The 17,690-nt window shown below is 45.1% G+C and overlaps 2 protein-coding genes across 2 annotated transcripts in view; one reads left to right on the plus strand and one right to left on the minus strand.

The window, feature by feature from the left end:
- Window positions 1–1,554, plus strand: part of FANK1 (fibronectin type III and ankyrin repeat domains 1) — a 26,235-nt gene extending 24,681 nt beyond the window's left edge. Inside the window, 4 exon segments of the mRNA XM_044916229.1 lie at window positions 461–604; window positions 1,150–1,227; window positions 1,349–1,393; window positions 1,489–1,554. Of these exon segments, the coding sequence (XP_044772164.1) occupies window positions 461–604; window positions 1,150–1,227; window positions 1,349–1,393; window positions 1,489–1,554 (333 nt within the window).
- A 7,626-nt stretch (window positions 1,555–9,180) lies between these two features.
- ADAM12 (ADAM metallopeptidase domain 12) overlaps window positions 9,181–17,690 on the minus strand; it is a 299,944-nt gene continuing 291,434 nt past the window's right edge. The window contains exons 22-23 of the mRNA XM_021703839.1: window positions 10,883–11,016; window positions 9,181–9,254 (exon numbers count right to left, since the gene is read on the minus strand). Coding sequence (XP_021559514.1) covers window positions 9,194–9,254; window positions 10,883–11,016 — 195 coding nt within the window. The 3' untranslated portion in view covers window positions 9,181–9,193. The remainder of the gene's footprint in view (window positions 9,255–10,882; window positions 11,017–17,690) is intronic.

The following is a 17,690-nucleotide window of genomic DNA, read 5'->3' on the forward strand; positions in this document are numbered from 1 at the left end:
TTTTTTTAAGATTTTATTTATTTGAGAGAGAGAGAGTGCACAAGCAGAGGCAGGGGTGGGGGGGAGGGGAGGAGAAGCAGACTCCCCGCTGAGCAGGGATCCTGACGCAGGGCTCGATCCCAGGACCCTGGGATCATGACCTGAGCTGAAGGCAGACGCTTAACCGACTGAGCCACCCAGGCGCCCCCATCTTTCAACCCTTTGAACCAATTGTAGATGAAGATGCCAGTGGGATGTCCTGGGGCCTCTCAGCACCCTATAAAGTCCTAACACAGCATCTCACTGCATGTGAATGTTACTTTAGCACAGTTCCCTGGATCCCTATTTACCAAGTTGCAATCCTTATGGGCTATCCAACTCAGGGGCATTTGCACAAGTGAATGTTCCTTTATAAGTTTCTGATGAATATTTTTAAGGAAAAAGACACTGGACTAAGAGCAGCTCTTCCTCTGGCATAAAGGTAGATGCTGTGGACACAGGCTCAGGATGGACCCCACTCATGAGAGTCTCTGCAGTCTCTGGAAACCGGAGTGCAGCCTCCGTGCTGATCGAAGCTGGAGCGGACGTGAACATGAGAGATAAAGATGGAAAGACCCCGCTCATGGTACGCCTCCCTGCAGAGCACGGCCCGGCTTTGTGTGTGGGATTAAGGTCAGAGCTGCTTCTATAATTAGGCAATTCTTGTGAATTCAGCTGTGTATGAGCCCTGGGTTTTGGCTGTCTATATATTCCCCACTGGCCTGTTAATAAAGGCATGACAATGTCACTACAATATTTTTGTTCTTTTTACAACTATTTCTTTAAGGATTACCAGCCCCAGGCCCCCAGGCCATTGTAGCATCCTAAACAGATCTGTTCAACAGAGAACGCGCTGCTTTCTTGGGCTGGCCTGGCCTAGCGTTTCTCATGTCATTGTAGTACGGAGGAAGGCAGACCCTGCTTCCGTTTCCCTTGCCCTCAGCCTCGCTGCAGAGTGAGAGCATGTGTCTGTCCTGCGAGGCCAGAGTGGTCCTGGCTGGCTCTGCCTTCTTGAGAAAGCCTCTGGGCGATTTCCGCAGGCCCACCTGCATGGGGTCCACCCTGGCCACTGGCCTCATCCTCTGTGGGGAAGGCAGACTCGCTCACACCCCACTGTCTTTTGTTTCTTAGGTGGCCGTGTTAAATAATCACGAGGAGTTAGTCCAGTTACTTCTTGACAAAGGAGCAGATGCAAGTGTAAAAAATGAGGTAAGGAGCTCAATCTTTATCTAAAGCCTTTCCCTGGAGGAGAAGAAAGAACACACACACACACACATATATATGTTGTATGTTATTATATACATGTAATTTTTGTTGTTTTCACTTTCAGTTCGGCAAAGGTGTCCTAGAAATGGCCAGAGTTTTTGACAGAGAGGTTGGAATATTCTTTTGGATTTTTGAGGCTAATTTTATGGTACTTTAAAATAACCACAAACCTTGGATGACATTCACCTGTTTTTGTTTATCTAGAATGTGGTCTCCTTATTAGAAGAAAGGAAAAGAACCCAAATGGCAAAGAAGTAGTCTGTCTGCTGACCAGGGCGCTACTGACTTTGAAAGCCCAAGAGAAACAACGTCAAAACGCGACCGTTGAGCTAGAGATGAAACTCCGCGTCTTTTGAGGCTATACATTTGATTATTTATTTAGTTGAAGATTCACAGTGAATTTTGTGACGTACAACTGTTCCCACTTTGAAATACATCTTTTTTTTTTTTACCTAAGCGTGTGTGCCTGTGGGGTCGTCATTGGGTGTCTGCCGCATGGGGATGTTTTCTTGCACTTGCGCCTTTTGGAGTTAGACACAAAACCAAATATTTATGTCCTGGAGCTGCACAGACAGACACGGATCTCCCACTTCCCGCTCCTGCCCCCGAGCTGTCCTCTGAGCCACTCTGGGACCTTGTGGAAATTCTTCCCCTCATGTGTTTTCAATTATGACCTCCCTTCCCGACTTCAGGCCTTCCAGGCCCTGCTGTCAGGCTGGTGTTCCCTTCTGGAGTGACGCTCCTGGAAGCCCAGGAGGCCACGTGAAAGGTTTTCTCCTCAGCTGTTGGGCTCACATCAAAGTAAAAAAAAAAAAAAAACGTATTTCAAGACTCCGATTCCACTCTTTTAGAGGTGTCTGATGGAGGATCAGTCTTTCTAGAACAGACCTGTCTGAGAATGTGTTTGCATATCCTTATGCCCTGACAATGAAAGACCCAGCCTGCTGGCATGTTGACGACTGTGCCAAAGTGAAGTATATTAAAGTTAGCGTCCAGAGCAGAAGGGTTTTTGATGCTGATCACACAGTTGGAAGACAAGTAGGCATTAACCACAGCTAGGTCTGCTGGTTGGGAGCTTAGACACACGTGTGCGGGAGCTTGAACTCAGCAGATGCACGTGAACGTGAGCCAAGTGAGCGAGGAGACCACATGCATTTTGTGTCTCCAGAGAGAAGCAGGTTAACTCGGCCCGAGGAGAAGACTAGCTACCAAGGTCTGCATGGGAGTGGAATTTTCTCTGTAAGGTAAAGCCCGATTAAAAGGTAATTAAAGCTCCAAAGCTTTGGGGAAAGGGCACAGAGACAAAGCACAGTTGATTTTATTGATGTTGGCAATTCTCAGCTTTATTCCATAGTTTCTAGAACATCCACCTCAGGAACTGGGTCTGTGGGTCATAGATTGTCCTCTCTTTACACATTTCATGAGTGTTTTACCTTTTGTACGAATGCATATTCCTTTAAATTTGCTAGATTAACTTTTTAAATCTCTCTCCAAATCGGAGTGTAGTCACAACGTCTCACAGCCCTTTTCCCCCCACGATCAATGTTGACCTTCATCTTCAGTTCATTTCTCAGTCTGTCGTAGATCCTGTTCATAAGCCCCATCTGTGGCAAGAGCACATGCCCCTTCTCATTGACAAAATCCTGGAGACGTCCTCCCATCCTCCTGACAGAAGCCTTGGTCATACAATGGGATGACTTTGGTCAATGAAATGGTAACGGAAATGGCTCCTGCCCTTCTGGGCGGAAGTTTTACGAATCCCCACATCTCACTTCCTTCTGCCACAAGACCAGCTGTGACTCAGGAGCAGGTACTCCATCAGCCCAGGGCCCCGAGGAAGAGCCAGAGTTTACCCCCGGATGTGAGTAAGAAATAATCCTTTTGTGGTTTGCTATTGCAGTGCAATTTAGCCAAAAATCACTGCCTATAAGATCTTGCCATAGATGAGTTCAATTTTCCACAAATGATGTTTGCATCTCTCGAGTCCTGTGGTTTCCGGCCTTCTTCAGATCTTTAAAAACTCAGGAATAGATACTGAGTTTTCTCAAATGTCTTTTCAGTGTCCCTGGTAATCCTAATATGGCATATTTCCTGAAAATCTGTCAATTTGGTGACTTGAATAAGTAGATTTAAAAATATTGAACCATCCTTATATTCCTGAGACCTCTCACTGATTTACAGTGGACTGTTGGATTCTAGATGTTCCTATGCTTTGTGTATGTGCTTTTCATCTTTTTTCTTAGTGAGATTAGTGATTTGACTTGTGTTTTAATTTCCCCAAAGACACAACCTATGGTTTGTTGTACCATTTGGAATTTGAGTTTTACTTTGTGGCTTAATATATAAAATTATATATATATATAATAGTTATACTTATATAGTTATATATAATAGTTATTTATACAGTTATATATAATAGTTATATATAATAGTTATATATATAGTTTAGTTTTATATATAGTTTGACATATAGTCTGTGTATATAGCTTTTTTCAGAGGCACTTTGAAAGAAGGCATATTCTGTATGTTTGAAGTATCTCAATTTGATACATATCCATTTTGATTATTTTTTTTATTATGTTCATTTAGCCAACATATAGTATGTTATTAATTGGAGTCTTCTAGGTACTTGTTTTCTGCCTACTTGCTTTGATATGGGTAGAAGGTGGTAAGAATAAAGACCCCTTGTTACCATTCTGTATATCTATTTTTCTTTGTATTTTCTGTAGTTCTTTATGAAATTGGATTGTTTTTCAAAAATCTAAAAATTTCTACTACACTCAGATTTTCATTCTGGAGAAATCTGATGTCCATGTTTCTACCCCGCATGCTTTTTTGAATTTCTCTTTTGTAAATAAGGTGAGTTTTCCAAAAAAACACAAAAAGATTTGGATAGGTTATACATTTACATTGTTCAAAACAAGTATCTGGTCCCCCTTCCCTGACTCCTCCCCCCCCACACACATGTTAAGAGACACCTTCTTTCTTGTGCCATCATCTGACTGGTTTGTGTGGACTGACAGCACCTGACCCCTGACCACCACTCTTTTTAGTTTCTTATGGACTGTTCCAGATCTTCCCTGTGCCTCTATAAATGGGTGAGAATACAGATAAGGGGTTTTCCTTTCCCCATTTTTGTGACATTGTCAGTAATGAACGAGACACGTCTTTATATTTACCTGGATACCATTTATTGGATATAATATTCTTAACAATGGCTTTCTCTACGGAAATAGCAGGTTGTTACCTGTAGAACCCCAATATGAGAAATGTGTACAAAAGCAACAGACTGTAACGTGAAAGGTATGTGGAAAAAAAACAACTTAGCCGACTGAAGCATTATAAACGGACGAAGCACGATGAACTTAAGGAACTGGTCTATTTCGTAGCTGTAAGTGTGCTGTGCTGAGTGGCCTGCAGCCTAGTGTTCAAGAGTTTTACTTAACAGTTGCCAGACACGCTCAAACCATGGGTCTTCCCCACAACCTCCCAATTCAACCTGATAGAAGGTCTGCCATTCCTCGTCTTGCCTTGGACTCTTAGAGGATTTTCTTTCTAATCTGATACTTTTTTTTTCTATCATTGCCCTACTTACATGCTTGCTTATAGGCCATGAACTTGGATGTCATTCTGGTTCTTTGTGAAACTGAAAAAATCACAAGCTGCTATTATTTTGTCTGGATTTAAACTGCGCTTAAATTGAGGACTGAATAAATTATTTTCTGGAAGGAAACTCACAGGGGGAGCGTAAGACAGGTTTTTTGCTGATGATGTGGAAAATCAGGATGGGTTCCAGACTATTCGACTATTTGACCTGGAAGAGCTGAAGCTCACTGAGAATTCCTTTCACTGTGTGGTAAATCTCCAGGCTATCACTACCCATTATTGAATGTTATAACAATTTTATATGCAGTGTTTTGTCTCCTAGTTTTTCTCCTATGCAACAGGCTCTTAGGGCTGGACTGTCAGCTGCTAGTGCTGTCCCAAGAGTAAGGAGGGGATTTCCATCCGTGTGTAGGTAAATGGCTTCTGGAAGCATCCTCACTGCACAGAAATGGTTCTTAGCCTGGGGCTCACTGATCTTTCCTGGTGTGTAACTTGTATCACTATCCGAGTTTCCAAATAGGTTTTCGAGGAAGAGATGTCAACAGAAACTGTAGAGTGAGTCAAGAGAATTGTGCCATCGGAGATTAACTGATTTTCTGGGGGTGGGGGTGATGTGCCTGTGGGAAGCGCTCTGCTGGATTCAAAGCTGGGGCGTCGCTGGTGGGCTTGGGCTGGTGGGGTAGCCACACCCTGCCCCAACCCCCACTCGGGCTGACCTCAGGAGCTCTGAAGGCAGAGATTTGTCACACGGAGGGGCATCAGCACTAGGTTTGGTGTGGAAAAGGGACCGGCCTCTGGGTGCTAAGAGGCAGACGTGCTAGCCTCAGCTGCTTGTGTCCGACGTGTGCATGTTCCTGAGTCATGGGGGGAGTGACTGTAGCAGCCTGGGGCAGGCCTCTGGGGTGGTGGGGAGGACAAAAGATGGCAGCTGCAGTGTCTCCCACCAGTCAGCCATAGCGTGCCAAGTCCCATCTGGGGGTCAGCACGGCACCGTGAGACTTCTGGGGAGGGTTGGTATCCTGTTTATCTGGGTCACTTGTGGGTAGCTGGGGTCCTACTGATGGCAGGGAGGAAGGAGCTCCAGAGCGAGTCTGCCCTGGGCTTGCTGCTTCCAGAACACCGAAGGGAGCCCTCCGTTGCAGAAGTTCTCAATGAAATTAGCCTCATGAGGAAAGACTGCCAAGGGGTCAGGTTTCGTGAGAAAGATCCAGCCCAGCTGCCCAGGCATCTTGCCCTTTTAGTTGTCAGGGTCGTATTGGCTCAGAATGCTTAGTAAACATCAACTGAGAGATGGCAGGAAGGTGCTCGGGCGTTCTAGCTGGCCCAGCACCAGGCTCTCTGCAGCACCAGGGGAGATCACAGGCTCCTAAGAGCAGCTTCACATGGATCAGAGTTTTTGCTGTTTCTCTTTGAGGGGATACAGCGATTGTGTTGTACTGATTTGCGGGAGAACAATGGCCTATGGTTTCAGCCTGAGAATTCGTAATAAAGTTAAGAAGGCATAAAAAATGTCTCCTCTGAGACCAGTCAGGAGTATTTATGCTCATGTAGTTTAATTTGTTGCTTTTGTGGTTTCTGTGATGTCATCCCACATGTGTAAGCTGGAAAAATTCACACTGGGAAGTGTAACCTCTGTATGCATATTTGGACAATGGAAAATGTTATGCATTGTTTCTCTTGGTTGCTACACATCTGATTCCATGTGTCAGGAAAACAAACTGTTACCAAAAAATTCAGGAGATAAACTTTTAAAGAGCATGCCTGGAAAATTAGCCCTATACTTCCCAGTAAGTGGGGTCATGTAACCTACAACTATAACAAGACAGGGGGAAGAAAAAAGTGACTACCCTCAGGGCCTATTTTGGGTCTAGACATGTTAAATTTCTCAGTGATGGCCTTATTAACTCAAACCAACCCTTATGCACGCCTATAGAACCTTTAAAAATATTAAAAATAGACTGCCATGGAAATATAGATTTTTTTGTTTTCACATCTATAACGATATAAAAAGGGAGAGGTACACCTCCCCCCCCCCCAAAAAAAAACCCTGGCTCTTTTCCTAAGTTATATTAAAATGGAGCTTATTGCTAAAATGCTTCATTTGATAGGTTCTGCATCTTGGAAGTATTGTTCCTTTAATATCTGCATATTGGTCAGGGGATGTTAGGTTTAAACATGTTCTTATCCAGAAATAACTTGCAAGGCTCTGTAAATGCAATCTGTACTGTAGAGATAGGAATGTGTCATCCGCTGCAGCCCCTAAATGGCCATTGATGACATGGTGTAAGATCACAGCGTTAACCTTTTTTAATACCAAAATATTCCTGGTTCTCTGAAATGGAAGCACAGGAATTCTAGCTAAGGATTTAAAAAAAAAAAAAAAAAGACAAAAGACAAACTTCACATCCTCTTCCTCACAATAGGAGGAGGGGCTAAAATGACAGATCTAAAGATCTGGGCATCTGTAAAGATAATACCCACATAATGCACCATAAAAATTCTGTAAACTTTTCAACAGCATGTGTTTTGGCCTTGATACAGTTGCCAAATGTACTCTCAGTTACAGTAATTCTGTAGGTATTCAACAACAGTAATACTTTCTAACATGGCTTTGCCTTTTCAAGAAATTAATAATTGTATGATGGAATGTAGTAGAACTGGGCTCCCTTTTGTGTGTTTGTGACATGGATTTATTTAGTTTATCTGCGATCATGAATACTATGTTGCCTAGATACAGTGGAGGACACCGGGAGAGTTCAATGCAGTCTTGTTTTCCGGAAGGCAAACCGATTCTTGGTATATTTTGTCTCTGCTTCAAGGCATAGGAAAACCGTTGAAATGACCCCAGCTGAAGTCTTTATCATAAAACACTCAGTGAATTATGGAACTGTTGTCAACTGCCTTCTAATGTGAAAACGAGTCCCATATGACCCTACTAGAAGGCAGAGGCATAATGGCATTTTACCTTGTCTGAGTATTTTTGTAATTTCCATGCCATTGGTACAGGCAGCTTCAAGATCTCCTTGTGAAAACGGCTCCCCAGTCAGACATTGGAAGAGTAAAAGGTTGAAGGGGCTGCTACCCAAGACCGCATTTCATGAATATTTAGGATTAGGAAATTGATTTCCTTATCACATTCTGCGACGCTCAACAGGTAGGTTGTGAGGGTTTAAAAAAAGGATTCAGATCTTATGCTAAAAATATCTTTCAGAGATTCCCACAGCCAAGCTGGGAACATAGAACGCCCCCTAAATAACTGACTAGTAACTTGGATGGCAGACTCCGCCTGCCACACGGGGTTCCATTTGGTTGTAGTTTTTGTGGGCATAGGGAGTCTGCCTAATTTTTATCTACAGCATTGATTCACTAGATCTGGTTACTGGTTCACATCTGAAAATAGTTATGGTCCCATGGAAAGCCGCCTCTGTCTGTCTGAACGCAGAATCCTTGTACTGTAATTTGCTTAGCTCCAAACCGTACAGCGGGCCGGAGGTTTGCAGTGCCTGGGCAGTAGCCTCCTTGTACAAACGCCCCCCTTCCCCATCTAAATAAGGTGCCCAGGCCAGCACGGTGGGAAGGGCAGTGTTTCTGTAAAGCAACGGTCTTGGCCTGCTCTTCAAATGTGCTCACAGCCTGCGAGCTCAAGGTCAAGTTTCTGCCCTGGTGTGGCCACACCTTAAAATTCCTTTCTGCTACTCAGGTTCTCTCCAGACCGTCCTGGTCAGAAGCCAGAGCCTGCCTTCCTATCCTGGAGCTTCAAGGTGTGGCTGCTGGTGGGCTCACAGAAAGCCCAGTCCAGCCTGGACTTGAAGCCCCTGGCTCTGGGCTGAGATCAGGGGTTCCAGAGAATCACTCAAGTTCTACCTGGGGTCTCCTGAGCTGGGTCTGCGCCATAACCACAGCCGTGGATAGTTGGGGAACCATTCTGCCAATAAAGCCTCGATCAAAAAGTCAGCCTCCTGTCCAGAATCCCATAAAGCAAGATATTTCAAGTTCACTAACTATTGAAAGCACACAAGCCTTCCTTCCATGGAAAACTCAGTGATGGTAAAAATGCCTCCCACAGCGCACTGCGCTGTAGCCAGCATTTCGCATAAATTAATAATTTACAAGTACCTGAGCAAGTATACAGAGCACCATAGCACAGCACCAGCGGCAGTAGCTCAAAGTTCGGAGAATAATGGTGTTTTAAACATTTAAAAAAAAATCCTAAAAGTTGGTACAAAAAACGAACTCCAACTGGAGTTGAACGATAGTGCAAACTTCTGTCTTCACTGTCGAAAAAAAGGTGTCGACTTGCTTCTCACTTGGTGTAGGCGGCGTGGGGGGGTCTGGGCGCTTGCTGGGGGTGTTTAGGAGCGGGTCTGCGGCAAGAGAAAACAAAACTGTAACAAAGGTGTAGGCGGAGCCCCTGAAAGCGGCTTCTGCGGGTGCAGACGTCTGCGGTCGGGGTCCTTCCCCGCCCTTGGCTGAGCCTTCAGGATCAGCCCCCACCCCCGGTGCTGAGGGCCGGAGATGGCTCTGGCATGTGGCAGGGTTGTGGGTCCCCTCGGGGAGACTGCTGGTGGCTTATGCCCCTGGCCACGAGAGGAACCCTCACCAGAGCCCCACCTCCTCTCCACGAGCTGACTCTAGAACCGTGCCCACTCACTAGAGAAAATGGGAGCCACGTAGGTCATCGAACCTTTTCTAGGAGCCACGTGAGAAAAAGCAAAACCTAGAGGAGACACATTTTAGTGAAGAGTTTCACTGAACTCCGCACATGCATCGTAGCTGTACGTGTCCGTGGGGCTGTCATCAACGGGAAAAGCCCCCGAGTGACTTGGCATGTGGGGCCCTAAGTGGTCCCCATCCCGCGTGCGTCTACACTGACGGGGTGTGTCGTTTTGGCAACCGGATCAGCCTGGGCATGTCTGGGGAGCAGAGCCGGGGCACGTGGGATCCCTCAAAAACGAATTCTTCGAGAGCAAGACCAACACCAGCTCGCACCGGAGTCAGCGGCCGGCAGAGGGGACGACGGGCTACGGCTTGATGGCATTTAAAAAGAGCGCCTTCCCCTCGTGTCCATGTAAAGCAGCGCTTTTTCTTTTGAACAAGAAAAGTAACTTTAAGACTGGCATACAAACCACAGTGAAATAATTAGGATGCTCTGCAATCTTTCTGTATTTATGCAGTCGGGAATGAAACCACTGTTCTGCCCCCTTGACCCGTGTTATCTCTGGGATTTATGAGGCCGCTCGCTCTCTCACAGGCCAAACATTTTTCCCCAAAGCTGTAATGACATCACGGATGTGGTTCTTCCCCGCTGGAGACACTGAATTACTGAGCCCAGGGCCTGGCCAACAGCCGGCGTGCCTCCCTGGGTCAGGAGTCTACCTTCCTCATCCTGTGGGATAGGGTAAGCGATGACCACGGCTGGGGAACAGTCTCAAAAAGGAGATTCCTTTTGTTAGTTGGATGGAGAAGCTCCCCATTGTACCAAGTGTTCAGGAACTAACTCCTCACCTCACCTCCCTTGTTCATATGTGACTCCCCCCGACACACCTCACCTCCTCTCTCAGGACCCCAGGGATGGGGCAGAGTTTATGAAGGTTTCCGATGGTTTTGGAGGTATGTTCAGTCTTCATAGGATCACAGCACTTTGTAGCTGTTCGTCTTCATCTTTTTGGGGGATGGGGTTGGCCCATCTCAAGAGTCACTGCTTTCCCAGACACACGATCTAGGGCTACTTGATCCTGGTTTCTCTTGGGACACTGGGGCTCTTGCCAAGAGCCACTGGGTGATTCCAGGGATTATAGGCTTGTGACTGCCTCCTGCTAATGCTCCTGTCTGCTTCGGCAACTCTTTTATGCTGTTCCCAGGTACTGGGGCATAGGAAGCCTGGCCTTAGACTACTGGGCCCACGTCCTGACAGGGCAGGGAAAGCACAGGTCGGTGCGGCTGCCCCACACGGTTCTGGGGAGAAAGCGATGGGCTGGGCTGTTACACCGACCTGAGGGGCACCAGGTGGAGCCGCTCAGCCTCCTGCTGTCCCAGGGTCCTGGCTGAGGCGCTGGCGAGCCGGCTGGTCTTGTTCAAAGGATCTGCAGGCAGAGGCTTCTGAGGAGGGTTTGGCTTACGAGTTCCCTGCAACAAACCACAAGATTATGTGTGACCACCCATCTCTGTGAGCTGTGACCAGAACCTGACCTCAGGAGCCACCAGAGTCCCCTGCAAAGTGGTAGGAGTAAACTTTCTGAACGCATCCTCTCGCCATACAAGCTGGTTGACCTTTGTTAATCTTCTTGCCAACATTTCTCTAACATTTAACAGGTGTCTCAATAGGCTCACATAGTTACACTCAAAGGAGGGGCTCCAGATGGCACACTGGTCACAGGTCTTGGGATACAGTGGACACTGGCATTTCTGGGCCAGTGCCACCTGGAAGATGTAAGCTTTCCTGTGTCTTTAAGCTTCCTTTCGATTTGTAAAGGCCTAAAATTGAGAGGTTGGTAAAAATCCGAATCTTCCAGAATTGTGTAACAGAATTCCTTCAACTGCGAATGAATTTGCCAACACGAGTTATCTTTCCTCCACCACTGTGGTGTCCATATACCCAGTGATGATCCAGATGGCTGAGTGAAATGCACCAAAATTCTTCTACCAAAATACTTAGTTCAAAAAGAATCACAAACTCACATAGAAAATGACAACCAGGAAGAAAACCAAAGAACGTGTTTTGAGGGACAAGTGTAACTCTCTAAGGAAGCTAATGGAAAGGTCACATGGACCAGAGCATGAACTTGGGAGTGATTCTACACTGGGCTTTATCTAAAGACCAATGCCTTGGGACTGTGCCGGTCACCTGATAGGCCTAAACCTCAATTTCTCCCTCCTTAAAATGGGAGAAAAAAGGGCCTATCTCAGAGCATTGTTATGTAGACTACATAAAATGATGCATAGGAGGGCGCCTGAGGGACTCAGTAGGTTAGGCATTTGCCTTCGGCTCAGGTCATGATCCCCGGGTCCTGGGATCGAGTCCCGCATCGGGCTCCCTGCTCAGCAGGGAGTCTGCTTCTCCCTCTCCCTCTGCTACTCCCCCTGCTTGTGCTCTAATAAAATCTTTAAAAAAAAAAGCAACAAACAACAGTAAAACCACAAGTCACTTGTTTCAGGGGCCCCTCCCCCAGCTACCCTAAGAAGAGGGGGTGCAGAGCAGGACCTGGGGTGGGAAGTCAGTTAAGTGTTGACCGCGTTCTCCTCTTGGCCCACGGTGAACACAGGTGCCAAGACACTGCCTTCTCTGGTCCTTGGAGCCTAGAAGCCCTCACGAATGCAGGGCAAGTCTGTAGGAAATGGCGCCAAAACCTCAAGGAAAACAGGATGTCCTAATAAGAAGATGATCCACCTCTCTGGCACAGGACGCGCTATTCCATACTTCCAAGACCACTCAAGAGGATTTTGAAACACTTGACTTGAATTTCTCACAGTACTTACCCCACTAAAATTACATTTCCTCCGCAAATGGAGCTCAGTTGAAAGAATGCAAACGTGTATAATCACCATTGAACATATCTTTGTAAGCAGAGGAAGCAAGTCTGGAAACCACAGCTGTATGGAAAATATGCCAAGTTGAAACAAGGAACAACGGGCCACTGACCAAGGGACAGACTTCAAAGAGACATTTCTATACCAGTTCTTATTAAAGGAAACAACATAGAGCAAATGCCTTAAGTAGGCATAAAGACCATCTAATGTGTCTGTGAGGCTGTGTACTGAGGATGGGCTGTTTGGATATTCAACCAGGCTCTGCACAAACACAAGGGTTACTTAGCCTCTAAGTTGTAGAGGGGGTGCTAACAGGACCTTCCTCAGGAGGTTGATGTGAGGACAGAGCTATTATCTGGAAAGCTCTCTGTGCAGGTCCTGGCTCACAGTGTCCAATGAGTATGTGTAAGCTATCCTACAGCTATTGGGGAGCGAATTTACCATCTAAAGGTACCGCAATCCTACCAACAAACTTTGGGTAATAAACTATGGGAGTAAATCAAGCTCCATTTCCTGGAAGAGGGCAGAAGACTATGTGCAAGATATTAGTGTGTGATGTAAAAATGAATGTGTGCACCTATAAAACTGAAAGGCTTTGAGGTTTAAATGATTCATTACTAAATGATACTAGTTTTGCTGCTAAGAATGAATAAGTATCTGGTCTTGGTAATAAAGATAATGTCAGGTTTTTATTGCAGTGGAGAAAAAGTGAGATCCGTGTTATAATGTATCATAATATGTTTGGATTTATCACGGAAACTCAGGAGATAGGTAGCTTGGCCATTCATTCTAGTTTGTTTGGGACATTCGCAATTTATGTTTATGGCCCTGTTTAATTATTAATCACCACTCTCTCAGCTATGTCCTGGTTTAAAGGATAAACTGTACGGTCACCATAGTGACCAAAGCCCAAACCATGGAAATGCTGATCGAAAGTTCTGACATCAAACCCTGGGATCCGCAAGGCACCGATCCACTGTGAAACCGGTCACACTTGCAGATGCTGCCTAGGTTGACATGTCTACTTCCTGCCAGACCCGAATGTGAAGTTAGTGAAAGATGATGCATCCTCCCTTCTCAGATATCAGGCATGGCGATGGGAAGCCTACAAACAGGTGGGAGGAAACCCTAGCTGCACAGGCCATGACCTTGCAGGAAGGGGCAAGAGTCCTACACACCCTGTCAGACATCGCTTTTCATGCTGCCTTTGGAAACCGAAGTTTCCAAGAAAAGTCCAGCCTGGCCACAAAGAGTCCTCAGAATGGAGTGGAGAAAGGACTCCAGGCCAGATTGTTCATACTCAATAAATATTCCTGTAGACCGATTAAAATCTGGAATTCAGACCCCCATTTCTCTCCCTTTTCAACTTCCAGATATTGGAGGAAAATCGAGATCCACCATTACATAGAACTGTCCCATTTGTCCATGTTCTGCTCACGTTTTAGCAGCAGTTGCATAGTTCAAAGTTTTTAGAGGGTTGAGAATACATTTTTAAATCCAAATAGAGTCCTCTGCCTTGACCACCACCATCAACCATTATTTACCTCTGTGTAAGCGAGAGTAAATGCGTCCTGCTTATCAGAGACCTCTCCACAGGAAGATCAGATGTTTTCACGGGAAAATGCCAGCAACGCCTCAGGTATCCCCGACGGGCCACGCAAGGCCGGGGTGCCATCAGCTTCACCATCCATACTCAGCCTCTGTCTGGCTCTGTGAGGAATACGCTTCAAGAGAACTCCAAGGATAACCAGTTCTCAGGGAAATGCGGCAATTTCTTTTTATTGTTGCTTCAGAAAAGCAGAGGTCTCGACACATCGGCTCTCTTAAAAGAACACACTAACACCTGTCTGTAAGATGACCTTGACCCTTCTTTCTGAGACTACCTGAAAATAGTACAGAAAATGCACATAAAGGAGTAATACTCTATCTTTGAGAAAAATTTACAACCCCAAACAAACATATAAAAAGGAGGCGAAGTGTCCAGCAGGCCAGGGTGAAGAAAGGTCATGAGAAGGGAGAGAATGCCTGCCATGGCCAGCCTGACAGTGGAGAGGGGAAATCCAGCCCCCCTTGCTTGAAACAGGTGTGAGGAGTAAGCAGATACCATGCTATGTCCGGGCTGAACAAGCAGCAGTGTAGACAGGCCCAGCCACCCGTGCCAGCCTGGAGCAGGGCCAGGGCCCACAGAGTCCTTGCTGGGAGCAGGGAAGGCCAGACCCCTCTTCCCTCAGAGCCTTGAGCACTGGTCTGGCCCTTCCCCCAGCTGTCTGGTGACTGGTTTTCCAGGAAGAACTGTCCACATTTAAGGAGGAGTTGGACACCCTAGGAAAAGGAAGGCAAGCGAAGAACCCACCCTGCAAAAATGTCTATCTGCAGAAATGAAAAACAGAGGCAGCAAAACTCAAATAAAACCATGAAAACCAAGGACGAAAACAGTACCGAACACAGGGCTGTGAGGGTCCTAGCTGAGGGAGATGACAAGTTCCACAGTAAAAGACCACAGCAAAGGTGACACAACATGGTGTCACTTAAGGGATCTGAGTAAAGATAGAAGAAATACCCACATTTATTTTATAAAAACTTCCCTGAAATAAAGAGGGTCAAAATCTATGGATTAGAAGGGCACCGTTTCCCTGGTAGAAATAAATTCGACTCCTCAATAGTAAGACACAACCGATTGAAGTTACTGGACAGCAAGGAGACCAAATCATATCACTCAAAAGGGCAGAAAAAAACAGCTTCTGATTTGTCCAGGGCAGACAGAGGAAGCCCAGGTGTAAAGCAACAAAGAGCTGCAAGATGGCAAGATATACCAGGTCAACATCTCACTGCAAGAAGCAGCCTGCAGAGGTGGGTAGTACACTGAAGCTGGGAAGCCATTTGGCAAATTCGGGAAACCTAAGTTTTGGTTTTTATATCCTTTTATGGTGAGGGAGATAGGAGTCCAAGGTCAGCACCAGCCCAAGTTTAATAGGAGACTATCCCCTTCCCTTCCCAACCTCTCCCCAATAAAGCCGGGCTCTACAAAGAGCTATACCTCAGGTAAAAATGTTCTAGAAGCACTAGGAAACTGTAAGGAGAGTTCCCTTGGTGTTAGGCAGACCAATGTAGGAAAATAAACCTCTAACCACAAATTGCACTTGAGGACCTGAAGCTGAGATCACATCACCTCAGTGGCTCAATAAAGTCAAGCCATTTAGAGGAGTCTCAAAGTAGTACTGCCTCCGGGCGCCAGGCAGAGACAAAATATATCCTCTTTGGAGGGTCACACCTTCATCCTAGATCTCAGAGAACTCCCAGATGGTTTTCTAGATAATTTTCCAGAAAAACGAGCAGCTCATAGTACAGAATTACCAAGCACACAAAGAAGCAAGGAATTGTGAAAGAAACCTCAGGAGTAAATACCCAAAGACTTCAGATTATGGAATTACTTGAACACATTTTCTGTGTTTAAGGAAATAGAAGACAGGTCAGCATATTTGAATAATAAGGAAAATTTCTAGAAAGAAAAAGTAAATAAAACATAATTGCACCAAAAAGAATAAAATACCTAAGAATACACTTAACCAAGGAGGTGAAAGACCTGTACTCTGAAAACTATAAAACACTGATGAAAGAAATTGAAGACGACACAAACAAATGGAAAGATATTCCATGTTCGTGGATTGGAAGAATTAATATTATTAAAATGTCCCTAATGCCCAAAGCAATCTACAGATTCAATGCAATTCCTAGCAAAATACCAACAACACTTTTCACAAACTAAAACAGATAATAGTAACATTTGTATGGAACCACAGAAGGCCCCATTAGCCAAAGCAACCTTCATAAAGAAGAACGACGCTGGAGGTATCACAAGCCCAGATCTTAAAATACACGACCAAGCTATAATGACCAAAACAGTATGGTATTGGTGCAAAACGGACACACTGAACAACAGAACAGAACAGAATGCTGAGAAATAAACTCATGCTTATCTGGTCAATCTATGACAAAGGAGGCGAGAATATACAATGGGGAAACAAGTGTCTTTAGTAAATGGTGCTGGGAAAACTGGACCACTTTCTTACACTACACACAAAAATAAACTCAAAATAGATTATAGACCTAAATGTGAGACCTGAGATCATAAAACTCCCAGAAGAGACCTGTAATCTTTCTGACATTGGCTTTAGCAACATTTTTCTAGATATGTCTTCTTAGGCAAGGGAAACAAGAGTCAACTATTGGGACTACACCCAAATGAAAAATCTTTGTACAGCAAAGGGATGAACAAAACGAAAAGGCAACCTACTGAATGGGAGAAGATATTTGCAAATGACAGATCCAATGAGGAGCTAATATCCAAAATATATAAAGAACTTGCACAGCTCAAGACAAAAAAAAAAAAAAATCCAATTAAAACATGGGCAGTGTGGGGCGCCTGGGTGGCTCAGTAGTTAAGCGTCTGCCTTCGGCTCAGGTCATGGTCCCAGGGTCCTGGGATCGAGCCCCACTTTGGGCTCCCTGCTCTGTGGGGAGCCTGCTTCTCCCTCTCCCACTCCCCCTGCTTGTGTTCCCTCTCTTGCTGTGTCTCTCTCTGTCAAATAAGTAAATAAAATATTTTTAAAAAACATGGGCAGAGGACCTGAATAGACATTTTTCCAAAGAAGACCTATAGATGACCAACAGACACATGAAAAGATGCTCCACATCACTGATCATCAGGGAAATGCAAATCAAAACCACAATGAGATACCACCTCACACATCAGAATGGCTAGTATCTGAAAGATAAGCAATAACAAGTGTTGGTGAGGATGTGGAGAAAAAGGAACCCTCATGTACTGTTGGTGAGAATGTAAGTTGGTGCAGTCACTATGGAAAACAGTATGGAAGTTCCTTGAAACATTAAAATAGATATATGATTCAGTAATTCTCCTACTGGGTATTTACCCAAAGAAAATGAAAACACTAATTTGCAAAGATCTATGCACCCCTATGTTTATTGCAGCAGTATTTACAGTAGCCAAGACATGGAAGCAGCCCAGTGTCCATCGACCGATGGATGGATAAAGAAGGTGTGGTACAGATGTACAATGGAATATTAGTCAGCCATAAAAAAGAATGAGATCCTAGAGCGTATTCTACGAAGTGAAATAAGACAGAGAAGACAAATACCCTATGATTTCACCTGTGGAATCTAAACGTGTAATAAAAAAAACCAAACAAATGAACAAATAAACAAAGCAGAAACCAATCCATAAATACAGAGAACAAAACTGGTGGCTGCCA

This window comes from Neomonachus schauinslandi, chromosome 6 (genome assembly GCF_002201575.2).
Source record: "Neomonachus schauinslandi chromosome 6, ASM220157v2, whole genome shotgun sequence".
Lineage (NCBI taxonomy): Eukaryota > Metazoa > Chordata > Mammalia > Carnivora > Phocidae > Neomonachus > Neomonachus schauinslandi.